The sequence below is a fragment of the Parus major genome, chromosome 4 (assembly GCF_001522545.3).
Source record: "Parus major isolate Abel chromosome 4, Parus_major1.1, whole genome shotgun sequence".
Taxonomy (NCBI): Eukaryota; Metazoa; Chordata; class Aves; order Passeriformes; family Paridae; genus Parus; species Parus major.
This window is the reverse complement of record NC_031771.1, coordinates 1,512,340-1,525,818: the sequence shown is the minus strand read 5'-3', so window position 1 is coordinate 1,525,818 and position 13,479 is coordinate 1,512,340. Positions and strand designations below refer to the sequence as shown.

At 41.3% G+C, this 13,479-nt stretch overlaps 2 protein-coding genes across 2 annotated transcripts; both read right to left on the bottom strand.

The window, feature by feature from the left end:
• Window positions 1-400: 400 nt before the first annotated feature.
• On the bottom strand, window positions 401-3,728 carry LOC107203243 (interleukin-8-like). The gene is made up of 4 exons (XM_015625040.3): window positions 3,538-3,728; window positions 2,622-2,757; window positions 1,793-1,876; window positions 401-1,223 (listed from the first exon to the last, which is right to left on the bottom strand). Exons 1-4 carry the CDS (start codon window positions 3,596-3,598, stop codon window positions 1,193-1,195), a joined length of 312 nt encoding a protein of 103 aa, XP_015480526.1. The 5' UTR covers window positions 3,599-3,728; the 3' UTR covers window positions 401-1,192.
• Window positions 3,729-9,101: 5,373 nt separating this feature from the next.
• Window positions 9,102-11,993, bottom strand: LOC107203241 (interleukin-8-like). The gene is made up of 4 exons (XM_015625037.2): window positions 11,883-11,993; window positions 11,116-11,254; window positions 10,072-10,155; window positions 9,102-9,403 (listed from the first exon to the last, which is right to left on the bottom strand). Exons 1-4 carry the CDS (start codon window positions 11,944-11,946, stop codon window positions 9,304-9,306), a joined length of 387 nt encoding a protein of 128 aa, XP_015480523.1. The 5' UTR covers window positions 11,947-11,993; the 3' UTR covers window positions 9,102-9,303.
• Window positions 11,994-13,479: the final 1,486 nt, after the last annotated feature.

Below are 13,479 nucleotides of genomic sequence, written 5' to 3'. Positions count from 1 at the left end.
GTGTCCAAAGTAAAGGTCGCAAATCCCCATTTCAGTGGTCAGATAGTAGCCTTTTGTTGTAATAAAAAATTACAGCTGTGGGGCTGAAGTGGACACTTAGCAGTGTTTAGGTAACTGAGGGTAAAACTCCTTTATCTGTAAGGGAATTAAAGAAGGGGCCTTGCCCCAGAGCCCACCAATCCCCATGAATTTGGAACAGTCTGAAAAGAGGAGTGAGCCACTTACCCTACCTTAAGAGTCTGTTAGTGTACTTGGGAGTGCCAGGTTACCATAACAGGGGGAGTTATGGTACCATGGATTAAAAAAATTTCAGTTTCAGAAATCAGGCTGGCAAAAATAAAGCCGAATTTTCAAATAAAGCAAATGAAGATTTAAAAGATCAAACACATAACAAAAAAAATTAAATATAAAACTTTTAATAGTACATTTATAGGAATAATTACACTCACAATCAAACTCTAATTTATATAAAATGCAGTTTTTTTCCATTAGCTGATGCAGTAGCTAATTAAAAATGCGATCAAGTACAGAGCAATAAGATTGTGAATATTTCTCCAGAAATGAATAGCAGGAATGAAAACCCAGTAGAAACTAAATAAATTATAATTATTTTCTGTCTTACATAGAAAGTGCTCAATAAATAAACTTATAAATACCACAGAAATCATAATACATAAATACCAAATACAGTCTTACACATTCTGTAGGTTAGGTTTCTCAAGTTAGACATTACAGTTCACAGTCTGGCCACAGGCTGACCGTGCTTCAGAAAGCTGTTGTTGACACAACATACTGGTGCACTCCAGGGGAGCAGGAGGATTCATCAGTTTGCTGGTGAAATAGCAAAATGATCAGGCTTAGTGTAAATACGCTGTGCTGCAGGTGCATTGCACCTCACTGCATATGCTTGGCGCAAGTGGCTGCCAAGGGTTCTCAGTCTCCTTCGGCAAACCACTTCTCCTTCAGTGCCGTGGGCAGCATGTCCCATGGACAACACTGACCATTGTGAAAGACTTCCTTAAATACACACGGTTAAATAAATAGATAAATAAATAAAATCATCCATAATTAACATGATAACACCGATGCAGGATGTGGAAGATGGTGCACTGCTTGAATGATGCTCTTCCCAAACATTTCCCTTGACAGAGGAGCAGAAGCAGTTCCTGGATTTTTTCTGTCCCGGTGTTTCTTAGACAGGAGAGTCAGAATTTTGTTGAGCCCTGTTAAGAGGTGAGGGAAGAGGATAATTTAAAAGAAGGTTCAAGACACCACTCCTTAGCATTGCACTAACAATTTTGGATGCAGGGTCTCCTTCCAGTTCTCTGTGCTATCTTGAAGCACAGGGAGAATAAAGCCAATGTTTCGAAAGCAGCTACTGAAATCCCAGTGTGTGCATGTCTGGTGCCCAGCTGGGAAAACTCTACATGTCTGCTCCCAGCTGGGAGCTTCTGGGGTTACTCACAGCAAGAAACTCATTAGCTCAAAATTAGCAACTAAATAAGGGGAAAGTGACTTTTTAAAGCCTTTTTTTTTCCAAGGGAGACAAACACTCCTGTGCTTCCCTGCAGATGGAGTTCTCAGAGGTTTTGTACTGACATAGCAGCTTGAGCAAGGACCCTGAAGCACAGTCAGAGTAACTAAGACTGATCTTATAATTAAGCAGGAAGCTTCTCTGTTCTTTAACTGTGATTAAGAAAGAATGGGAACTATTACTATGGAATCCTACAAACTGGCTTTTTCTGGGAGGTTTGCCACTCAGCTGCCCAGAGAGAGAGGGAATGGGACTTACTTGGCCAGAATTGCCTTTACAATCAGCTGTACCCAGGGAACAGTGGGCTCCAAGCACACCTCTCTGCCATCCTTCAGAGTAGCTCTGCAAAACAGGGAATAAAGAAAAGTCAGGAAACTACTACACAGATTTGTTTCACTCTCAGAACGTGATCTGGCATTTTTAGATCACATAGTATAAATTCATCCCAACTAGGTTAGACTTGGCTGTTTTACTTGGTGTGTTACACAACTGAGGAGACCTGAACTATCCAGAACTGTGTGAGTCTCTGTGTCTGCTCTCAAAGCAGTCACACATTCCCAAAAATCCCTCTATATATGAATACTTGCTTTGGATTTGTTTATACTACTAAAGCTTTCTTACACAATGATTGAAACTGTGAAACAGTGGTGAAAAGGTGTTTGAGTAGAATAAGGATTTTAACATTTTAGAGCCTTTGTGCTGTTCAGACCAGGCTAGGTTGGTTCATTGTTTCACTAAATGTGCTTGTTGGAATTTAGTTTTTGTCCTTGAGACTGCCTGCCTATTAAATGCAGGATTCAAACGACATCATTACCTTGTGTACTAAGAGCTGACAAGTCCATGAAATTCACGTTCTACTACTAAGAATGCTTAATATGTCCCCTGACAGATAAAGAGTGTTTTTATAAAAAACATTTCAGGAGTATATAAGGCCATGGAGATGGTGTTTCACTTAAAACCATCTCTCCCAAAATAAAAACCAAGTCTGACTGCATGAGTTCAGCATGCTGACTGTGGTACGTGTGAAGCCTAAAAGTGCAGCAGCAGTGCAGGGGAAGAGGAAGGAACCTCTTGCAGAGCTACTTACATGACTTCAACATTCTTGCAGTGGGGGCCGCTCTGTGTCAGCTTCACATCTTGAATGGATTTCGGGGGAATGAACCTGGAATGAGTGGCTATGCACTGGCACCGGAGCTCGGTTCCCATCCTTGCCAGGGTCCTACCTGTGAGCAGAAAAGGCAGATTAGGGTTTGACAGGTGCTCTGATGGTCAGTGTATCAGACATAAAGCACAGCTGTTCTTTTTGTCACAACATTCTCACTTAAAACACTGCATTTGTCCAAGCTGCCTAAATCCTCATGTTATAGGGAGGGTTACTTAGGTTTCAGGGGAGCTGATGCCCAAGCATGTTGGAAACTAAATTAACAAATCTTTTAAAACTGAACCCACATATTTTGTGGTTACTAACCCTAATGACTACACAGTATGGTTAATTGCATTGTTTTACTATCTGGATCAAAAAATGTGGCCCCTCTGCAAAAGACAGAGCCCTGCATTTGTTCATTAATTGGACGTTTGCCCATGTTTCTGTGTTCTTATTGCTTGCCCTCCCTTTCCAACTGTGCATTACTTGCTTGAGGTGGCATGACCACCAAGTGACAAACATGATAAACTGTTATTTGTGTGGGAAGGGAGAGATACATTAAAATACTTCAGATCAAAAATCTTTCTCTTAACCACAGAAGAACCTCTGTAGCCACATACACTGCAATTAAAACAGAAACAAATGCAAACTGCATCCTTAAAATTTTTCCCACAAGATGTCAGTAGCTCTTCAGTCCAAGGTCTACAATGATATATTTCTGACTGAAGAGAGGTGCTGAAAATCTCTCAAAAGAGGCTAATTCAGTGAGACAAATAGAAAACTACTCTGCAAGGACAAGCAGCTCAGTTGATGCCTTGGCAAAACTGCAGCCAAGGGGACTTTGGGAAGCTTTACTTACCTTGAGACACAGCTGCTGAGATCAGGAAAAGAGCCAGGATAGCTACGAGTTTTCCGTTCATGGTTGGACAGGAGTTTTTCGCTGGGTTGTTTAGGTCTAGTTCTGTGATCACGAGTCCCAAAGGATCGCTGATTCCTGCTGTGTGTGAGGATTGTTGATTCCTGCTTATATACGGTTTTGTGCCCAGCCTCTGTACTCTGCTGGCATGGAGATTGCGTTAGAGGAATTTCCCAGTTGCAGTAAAAATGAGTCACATGACTGTTGTGAAACTTCTTCCTAGATGACGAGGAATTATTCTGCAGATAGTGATACAATGTATTAATTTATTAAAATACATCTATGATAGTCACACATTCCAATTATTCCAATAGACTTGTAAGTTTTGTGCTTTATCTAAAGCATATCATTGTTTAATAATATAACTTTAGAGTGGATTCAATTACATTTATGTTATCACTTATTATTTTCTTCAATGTTACAACTGTTCTTCGTAGATATTTCAGGTCTATACTTGAGATACTGAATTTCTTACTCCCTCTTAGAGTGACAGCTTCTGCTTACCTGATACAAGCCACCAGAGTGGAATTCAGGCAGTGCTGAAATTACTGAGAAGCTCTTTACTAGGTCAGGTTTTACCTCAACATTATTTTGGCATAAAAGATTTTCATTTTAGTTATTTTTTTTCCTCTGTTCAAGGAGCATGACACAAAGTAAATTCATCACTAATTCTTTGTGTTTAGTAAAGAATTGACTCTGCAGTATTCAAAGCTTTCTGTGGAAAGCAGACATTGAATTCTGAATGGATTTGAAAATCATACCTGTACTTTTCATGTTACACATGAAATGTGCATGATTGATAATGATACGTTTATCATAATGAATGATAAACAGAGGAAGCTTTTTATGCAAACTAAACAGCATGACCTGCTGGACACAACTGATTTTGTTTCCTCCATTAAGTTCAGACATTTTTAATGTCTTTTCTGAAATCTTTTTCAGTGATAGCAACCCTAGGTCCTAGCAAAGGAACACAAGAGTCCTGGCACTGTACAGACTTTTCTGTTGGAGAACCTTGTTGAGTGATTGCTGAGCTTTTATTTGCTGTGGCTGGAGATAATACCTTGCAAGGGAGACAGTTCCCAGTTCCAAGGGAAGATGGGCTCAAATGCTGAATTTTTGCTTAAATTAAGATCTGTATTTTTAAACCCAGCTGGAATGTGTGTGATTAGGAGAAAGCCTTCTGTTTCAGTGCAGTAAAAGCATCACCCTTTTGACATGATGATTTTTGCTGCTTGTTGTCTTCAGACTCAAAGCTTTGTGGTTTTGGGACCTGTGGATGGAACGAGGCACTTCTCCCCAAATCTGGGGACTTCATAAAAACTCAATCATCTTTAGCATGTAAAGCATTGCAATTTATTTACCGTTAGAATGGAATAGTTTGCCCATAATTTATTCTAGTTTCCTGTGTACCACTTGTCATTAACTTGATAAAAGGAACTTGTTGATAAAAATTCATTTTTTTACCATTGCTTTGTGGGCTGTCCCAGAGAAAGATCCAGCAGCTTTGTCTCTCCTACCTGATACTGAGTTGACAAAAGATACTGATTCTGACTCCTGGCGGTGCTGCTCCTCAGCTGTGTCTCCTAGAGAACTTCAGTGAAAAATACATGTAGTTCTCTGAAGCTGTGAGCCTGGAGAGGGTTCTTCTAGGAACTTAGGGTTATGTCTTATTGCTTATGTTCTATTATGATGTATATGTTGTGTTATATTAATGTGTGGTTTCACTGGTGCCAGGTTATAGATGCTGGAGTTTTAACCGGCTCACTTGGAAGGTTTTGCTGGTTTTTTTCCTTCTGATTTTTCTCTGTGTCTCCACAAATGTATGCACACACGCAGAGGTTAAATAAGCATTTGATTAGAGATCCCACTTTTCTTAGTTACTATTTGCAGCCTTATTACATAGTTTTGCTGTGTGCTGAAATGTTATTAATACCTGAGGAAAAAAGAGAGAATTCCCCTTCAAATCCCCAAGTGAAATCAGTGAGTGCTTGTGCTCCTGACCAGCAGGCTCAGCTATTTCCTGCGTCTGGCAGTAACGGATCCAGAGAAATCCCCAGGGAAGAAGTGAAGCCAAGAGCCTGCTCCACCTATGATGGGCCCTGCCCCTGAACTAAGAGTGAGTATCTGTCTAAAAGAGCAGGATGTTTGTAATGGAATATAAATCCCTGCACTTTTCTACCAATGTTACAGTTTCATTGGGACCGTGTGAAGGGGGAGTGAGAGAGACAACTGAGGCGTGAAAATGTCGAGGCATGAGATCAAGCCCAAACGCCTGGCACTCCTAAGCTGCATTTCTGGGAGTGCCATGTTTTGCCCAAGTTCTCCCTACATCCCTTAAACACTGAGCCCAGGATCTCGTCCAGGCTTTTGTCATGGGAACTGCCATGACAAAATCCATGATGGGATTCTGGCAGCTTGTTTTCCTGCCAGCCATCAGAGATGACTTGTGCAAATGGAATTGCTGCTCCTTTTGAAGGATGGCGTCACTGAGTGAGCTGATACTGCCGCGAGCAGAGACCTTCCATGCTAAACCCTGTAACAACCACGCTGGCAGTGAACAAGACAACACTTACACAACAGCCTGCTTACTGAAAGACTGCTAAAAAGGAAGCAAATACCTCCCGTGCCCATGTTCTAAGGCAGGATATAGCTTGTGTTCTCCATGTTGCAGGATGGAAACTAGTGGTTTGTCATGACTCATCACCTTGTCTAATGAGCACAAAAGTTAAAAGGGCATCCTTTAGGATCTTGACTACAATCCATTAATCTTTGGATGTAGCAAAGGATGCCCCTGCACCGGGGACACACTAAGGGGAATTCAGCTGGACTGAGGCTGAGCTTCACTCCATTCCTGGTCTGAGTCGCTCCAGGTCCAGAGGAGTGCTCCAGCTCCTGGGTTGATAATGTTACTCTGAGAAAATGACACATCTGTCTTGTTTTAGACAAATTCCACCCTCTCCCCTGAGAAGCTGTGCACACAAGACCCAGAGGCCCAGGAGGCAAAGCTTTTGCTGGAATGAAGGTTCAGCCTGCCTTTCAGCTCCTGCCTCCTGTGTGTCCCCTGTTCCAGCTACTCTTGCACCCAGGGAAAATCTCACTCTGTCTTCTGAAACCACCTCCCTTTCCCCACAAAGGCCTTGGCATTCAGCTGCCATCTACTTGAGCTGCAGAGAGCTGAAGGGACAAATACAGGAGCTGGGAAATAATCGCTTCCGCTGCTCAGAAGCTGTGCCCAGTGTTGTGCAAACACTTGTGGAAGTCTGCAATGAGGCAAAGCTTAGGGAACAGACACGTAAAAGGCAAAATATCTGCTAGACATCAGAATTGCTATAGGAGGAAGTTACAGCAAGGAGAGGAGAAAGGCTTAGGTCAGCTTGTGGGGTTTTTCAAACTTTGGTGTTTAACTATACATGATTATGTGGCCTTAGTCAGATCACAGCAAGTGCTGGACTTTCCTGAATCCCTCTGGAATCACAAAGTAGCAGTACAGCTTTTAAGCTGATTTGCCTTTTAGTGCATGTATTTATAAAACCAGCAGTATGTTATTGCATATTTATTTTGGATACATATTTCAGCTCTGCTTGTAAAGAGTCAATTCTGTATCGTAGCTTCCACTTTAAAAATTGTTGTGGATTAAATGAAATGCTTAATTCGCTCCAACTGAATATGAAAATGTATTGAAAATATTAATAGAAGGTATCAAGTAATATTAGAAAAGGATGCATTAATATTTCCTGTACTGTTAACATAAAATACTAGAAAATCTTAACGAATATACATACTACAAATAAAATTTATCTACCTGGTATGAACAGAAGAGATACTAAGTCCACCTAGAGAATTGTTAGGCAGCAGCACCTGGTCTTTACCTGCTCTATAAAGCTGCATTTATTGCTTACTTGCATTTGCCTCTCATCAGCTCATCCAGAAGCATTTTCTGAGTATTCAGGTAAGACCTGGAAGTGGCAGGAGGAAACACATGGTAAGTTTTAAGAAGTTCGTGCTAGGAGCTTCTGATTAAATTAGGAGTGGTCAGTGGCCATAACACACATCACACCTTCATCTCTGTCTCTTATGTGAGATATGTTTGGCATAAAAGCTGTAATGTGTAAATTTGATGGTCCAATGGATCTCAAGCTGATGGGCAGGTCAAATCTGGCTGCTCACCAAAACCTGCTGGTGCAGCAGCAGGAAGGAACAGTAGATGTGTTCAGTCAACTCATGGATTCAGATCTGAGTCCAGAGCTGCTTTGGTCAGGGGGCTGCTGGGGGTCAAACTTCAAACCCCACCTCCCACCCTGGGGCTCACAAGACTGAACCCCACAGGGCACTCATGGCATTTTTGAGTCCTCCATCACCCTCACCGTGTGTGTCTAATAAATCAGTGGGAATTGGCACATTAACATTAATGTTTAGCCATAAAAGAATTCCCTTGGACTCTGGAAAAACAACACAGGATAAATATGTAAGCTGCGAAATCCTTTTGTAAAACAAAAAATGTGGTCTCTTAGTGTGTCAGATAAAACATGGTGCTCATGATGCCAAGATCACAGGTTCAATCCCCATATTGGCCTTTCCTGTCAGAGTTGGACTTGATGATCCCTATGGGTCCCTTCCAACTCAGACTAATCTGTGACCTAACATGAGAGAAAAAAATTGACCTAATACTTTCTGTTCTATTGAAATAAATAATGTGTTATTTTCTTCAGAAATGTGACTTTGAAACTTCTCTTGATATATATGCATATATGTGTCTCCCTGTCTGCATCTTCCTGTCTGTGAGTGGAAAGTGCAGCACAACAAACAGAGGTAACACAGGTGAGGTAGTCTCTCTATTTTTAGCTGCTCTCTTCTGAAAGCCGTGAGCTCCCTGTCTTTACCCTGAGGCTTACACTGACTTGCAACTGTTGATGAGACTGGCGGTAGTTTAGGTATCAGCCCGTGCTTGCTGGCACCTTCCTTACACCCAGTCAAATACCATTTAGCTAAAGTCACTTATGAACACTCTTCATTCCCTGATCTGATATTCTTATCATACACCCAGCATCATCCCCAGATCTCTCTCCTGTGTGCTGATGGTCAGCCTAGAGTGTTTTACTTCTGTAATTTTACTTATATTTTACTTCTATGATTTATAATTTTAAATTAATTCTGTATTTTTTTTCCTATGTCAATCACTTTGGCTATTTCCTGCAGGGAATTTCCCCTGGTAGTTTTTTGCTTAATCAGTGAGTCTTCTAAGGTCCTTCTGCAGTTCTTTATAGATGAGCCTTGTTATTTCCAGTGTTTAGTGAGGGCTGTGAAAGGATTTCAGAAAGGCAGTTTGACTCTACCTGTGAGACCTGCCACATCCACAGTCTTGTTTTCACCTTCAAACAACTGCAATGAGTGTGTGAGAGATCACTTCCTTCAAAGCTACAGATGCTTCCTTACGTGTTTATTCATGTGTTTGCTAATTGTATCCATTCTGTTTCTGCTTTAAGTAAGGACTACTTAGAGGGTAACTCATTTCATCTTGTTTATTCTCATCCCTACAACACTTAAACACTTTCATTAACCTTGAACTCCTTGATCTATCACAGACAGGAGTTTAGAGAGAGCAACAGCAAAGAAAATAAGATGAATCAGCAACCATCTCATGGAAAGAAAAATAATCAACTGTAGTCATGTAGAAGAGGGGCATTCTCATTAGAAATGATGGCATTCTCAGCAGCAATGTTTTCTCTCATTTCCTATGCTTGCAGAAATCCAAGGTTTGTTCTTCCTTGACTTTTCTTTGACTGGTGACTCAACATTGTCCCTGGCCCTGTAATTAGATTAAGTATAAAGCAAATTCAGAAATTAATTTAAAAGACAATTACTATTTATATACAAGTTAAGGGAGAGTAATAAGTGCTCAGGAATCATTAATGACTTATTTTTACTCTTCCAACCAATTGAGATTTGTGCAAAGAAAAATAAACCAAAAAACAAAACCCAAAACTGTTCCTGCATGAACTGGTCCAGCAGAAAGAACTTCTGTCTGCCTGTGTGCAACGTAGGGATTTGACTGTCCTTGCCCACAGCAGTGAAAGGTCTTGGAAATGCCAGCTGCATGTCTGAATTATACCCAGGAAGGGGAAGTGAGACTTTGAGACCTTGATTTTCGGAAGTGTCAAATACATGAAATGTGTTGCCTCTCAGCAGAGATTTAGGGGCAAAGTTAGTGTGTCTTAGTGTGTCAGATAAAACATGGTGCTCATAATGCCAAGATCACAGGCATATAGCCATGTCCTTTTGGGTGGTTTATCGCACCAGGAGGATATCAAAGGAAACAATTTCACTCCTCAGGCATGTAGAAAAATTGCTTTAGAGAGAACTGATGGAAGGAATTACTAATGTCTGAAGAGGGTGGACGTTTACATGCCATGAATTTAAGTAGCCCTCTAAACTGAGCTTTTAAGTGCAGATGTTCTAGGAAAGGAAATGGCTTACCTGGCCAGCAGAGCCTTTACAGTGAGCTGGATCCAGGGCGCAGCAGGTTCCACGCACACTTCCCTGCCATCTTTCAGCGTAGCTCTGCCGAGAAAGGAGCAGAGAAGTTAAGGCCAGGTGTGTCCCCCACTCTTCTAATGGCTGGAAATTTCTCTTAGCCAGTAGATGAAGGACCTGTTAGGTTTTGTCTTAGGTGTTTGGGGGGTTTTGTGAATGATGTCACTACAGGTGTTTATGCTGCAATCTTATAATGAGCCTAATGAATTTTCTATTTGGTTTCAGTTCCCTATCTGGCCATGCTTTGGCAGATCTTTCAGGAACTTAATTATCTTGCAAAGTACTTTATTTAACTAAACCTGGCTTAAATTACCAATTCCTAGTGAGGTGGAACGGGGTGCCATGCAGTGCTACACAGAGGGTGTCATTGTACAACCACTATTTGCTTAAGAAAGCATAGGGAAGGCATAAAAGCCTGACAGAGCCCTTCTGTTTACTGACTGCACTGGTCTGCTTCTGTGATTAGTTCCAGGAGTGGTTTTAAACAAAGCTTACTGTATTCTTTTATTTTGTACCCACGTGAAGCATAATCCAAATTTCCCCACTTCTCAAACCGGGAAATGCTCCATGTGCAATTCTGACACAGGAAATAACTTGGGGCCTTTCAGACTTTGCAACATGCAGGCCAAGTCAGAGGAAATTGTTTTAATTCATGTCAAGAGGATCAAGTTTGTATCTTTGATTGATTCTTCATTGTCTAAGTTAGTAATTGTGCCCCGTGTTGTGCAAATCTAATTCTCCCCTCTAATGATGTTCATAAGTAAGATAACAGTAGAAAGAGATATAAAATACTGTCTGGAAGCTGCTTGTAACACTGTCTGGGAATTAGCTTATTCCTTTGGAAATAAGCCCTCTCTTCAGATAGTTGATGTCTCTGAGGCTTTTCTAGGGACTCCTGCCACTCAAAGTACATAAGTAAATAGGACGAGAAATGTTGAGTTGGTTCCTCCTGTAGGAAGCAAGAGGCTGTTTAGGAAAAGTGCTTACATGATTTCCACATTTTTGCAGTGAGGTCCTCTTCGGCTTAATCTCACATCCTGAATAGTCTTGGGAGGGATGAACTTGGAATGTGTGCTTATGCACCGGCATTGGGAGCCTCTTTCATCTGTCTTCTCCAGGGCCTTACCTGTGGAGCAAAACTCTGTTATGTCTAGGTACGTGAACAGTCTCTTAATTTGCTCCCCTGAAGCAAGCTGCATTCCCTCCTGTAGCCTCATTCTTGTTCCTCTGACACTCTGATTTGCTGGATGCTGAGATAAAATTAACTGCATCTGCACAACACAGCATTTTCAGAGCTGTTGGTGTGCAGGCACATTTGAATTTACACTTGGATTGCTAAGTTTCTGCCATGATCATCTGCTCATATTCCTTATTCTTTATTGCAAACGGGATAATTCTTGCTCATCAACCTGCCTAGCAAGAAAGATAAAACTGTAATTTTTGAAAGAAGAGCCATATGGACATATTTTAGGGGAAAAGGTCCTGTTTTAGTTCAAACACTTATTAAAATCTAGAGAAAAGCATATACTATGGCATAGGAATAAGCTAATTTGCAGACAGAAGCATGTTTTACTCCTGGAAACATCCACAGCATCCTGACAGGTACAAATGATCCTTTTTACTCCTGAATGACAGTTTACTGAGGATGCACTTCTCTTGCAAAAAGCCATCAAGGACATAATGTAAGCCCACTTGAATTTGCATGTGTGTACTTACGAATTTCTTCCATGAGTTTAAAGAAATAATTTTCTTACCTTCTGACCCTGCCATTGAGACCAAGTAGAGAACCAAAGCGACAGCAACAGATTTGCCATCCATTGCTGCGCACGTTTTCTTCTTGACAGAGGTCCCGCTCTGGTGCTGTTTCCCATCGGGTTTTATACCTGAAAGGTGCGCTCCCAGCAGCCTGAGTGCTGAGAGGTGGGTTCTGCACATGCAGGTTTCCTAACACATGAGAGTGTTGCACAAGAAATCCAAACCTCTGTGCAGCCCATCGGGTGGCACTTCAAATTTCCCTGGCTTTTGCTGCTGTGTATTTTCAATTATTCTTGAAATTGTTATTGTTATCCATCACTTTCTGTTTGCACTTCTTCAAGGGATATTGGCTTTAGCTGGCAATGCTAAGCTTGCATTTGGAAATCCATACAGCATTGCCAGACATCCCTCTGAGCCAAAAAGGGACTTTCTCCCCACTCTGTGAATATAGATTTTTTTGTTCAGCTCTTCGCATCATGCTTAAGCGTCTCGTGCAAAAACATTTACCCAGCATAATGACAAGAATTCTTTGTCCCAATCTTACACACTTTATTTTGATATGAATCCGACAAAGTTATTTAGTCAGTGTCTTACAAAGACAAGACACAACTAGTTTCTCTTGTTCTTGAAAGGATTTAGTCTTTTTCAATTTGACTAAAGGGATTTAGATGCTTTATTCTGTACTGAAAAGTCTCTCTAGTCATTAAGCAGGAAACGATGAGCTTAAAAGGACTGAGTGGCATTGCCACCAAAGTCACTTTAAGCTCCTCTGAAACTTTCATCTGTTCAGAATATGAAAGGAGAAAGTATCTGGCAGTAAGGGCTGTAATGATACATGGTTAAAATAAGCCCTTAAGAAGTTGCTTGTTTTTCTTTCTAACCTCATGCATTTAGAATAATCACAGGTGTTAAAGGCAGTAGATAAACACGTCATAAGCCACTTTTAGACAAGGAAGAAGTCTGGTGAAGGTAGACACCAAGTTGGAAGAGCCACAGCACTTCTAGCAGTCTCCAAGAGCACTGAAACACATTTCTGGAAGCATGAGGATGGTTGTTGTATTTCTAAGGAAGGTGTTTTGTGGCTGCACACAGAACAGAGATGTGATATGTTATCATTTCTACCCTTGGAATCACATCTAACCAAAGAGCCTACAGAGAGGACGGTGCAGATGCCCTGCCCGGGGTCCTACAAGTGCATCTGCTTTGGGCCATTTTGGACACAAAAACTGATGGGAAAAGCGCTTTGGTGGCCATGGTTCAGCTCCCAATAACTTGACTGGGATTCTGCTGGTGGCAAAGGTTACGTGTATCTGTATTACACTAAATGTAAAGGACTGATGCCAGTCCTTTGGGATACACCCTTACTTTTATGGCTGTGCAGATAGAGTGGTCCTTCCCAACCTCTCCCCACTCTTGGCTGAAACTTGCAACATCCTCACCTCCAAATTGCATCTCTGAAAGAAGGTAGCTTATAAAAATCCCTCGGGAAGCAGGAAGGCTTATACTTGTAAGACAAGTCTGAACAAAACCTGTCTCCTTGAGAAACTTTGTCTCCTTCCCATATGAGGTCTGGCAGGCTGTGCGGTGGGGCAGGGA

Coding starts and splice junctions, on each gene's coding strand:
- LOC107203243 (XM_015625040.3), bottom strand. CDS start 3,598: ATGAACGGAAAACTCGTAGCTATCCTGGCTCTTTTCCTGATCTCAGCA. Junction 1,877..2,621: donor TGCAAGAATGTTGAAGTCAT/GTAAGTAGCTCT, acceptor CCTGTTTTGCAG/AGCTACTCTGAAGGATGGCA. Junction 1,224..1,792: donor GTAAAGGCAATTCTGGCCAA/GTAAGTCCCATT, acceptor ACCTCTTAACAG/GGCTCAACAAAATTCTGACT.
- LOC107203241 (XM_015625037.2), bottom strand. CDS start 11,946: ATGGATGGCAAATCTGTTGCTGTCGCTTTGGTTCTCTACTTGGTCTCA. Junction 11,255..11,882: donor CTCAATGGCAGGGTCAGAAG/GTAAGAAAATTA, acceptor TTTGCTCCACAG/GTAAGGCCCTGGAGAAGACA. Junction 9,404..10,071: donor GTAAAGGCTCTGCTGGCCAG/GTAAGCCATTTC, acceptor ATCTAATTACAG/GGCCAGGGACAATGTTGAGT.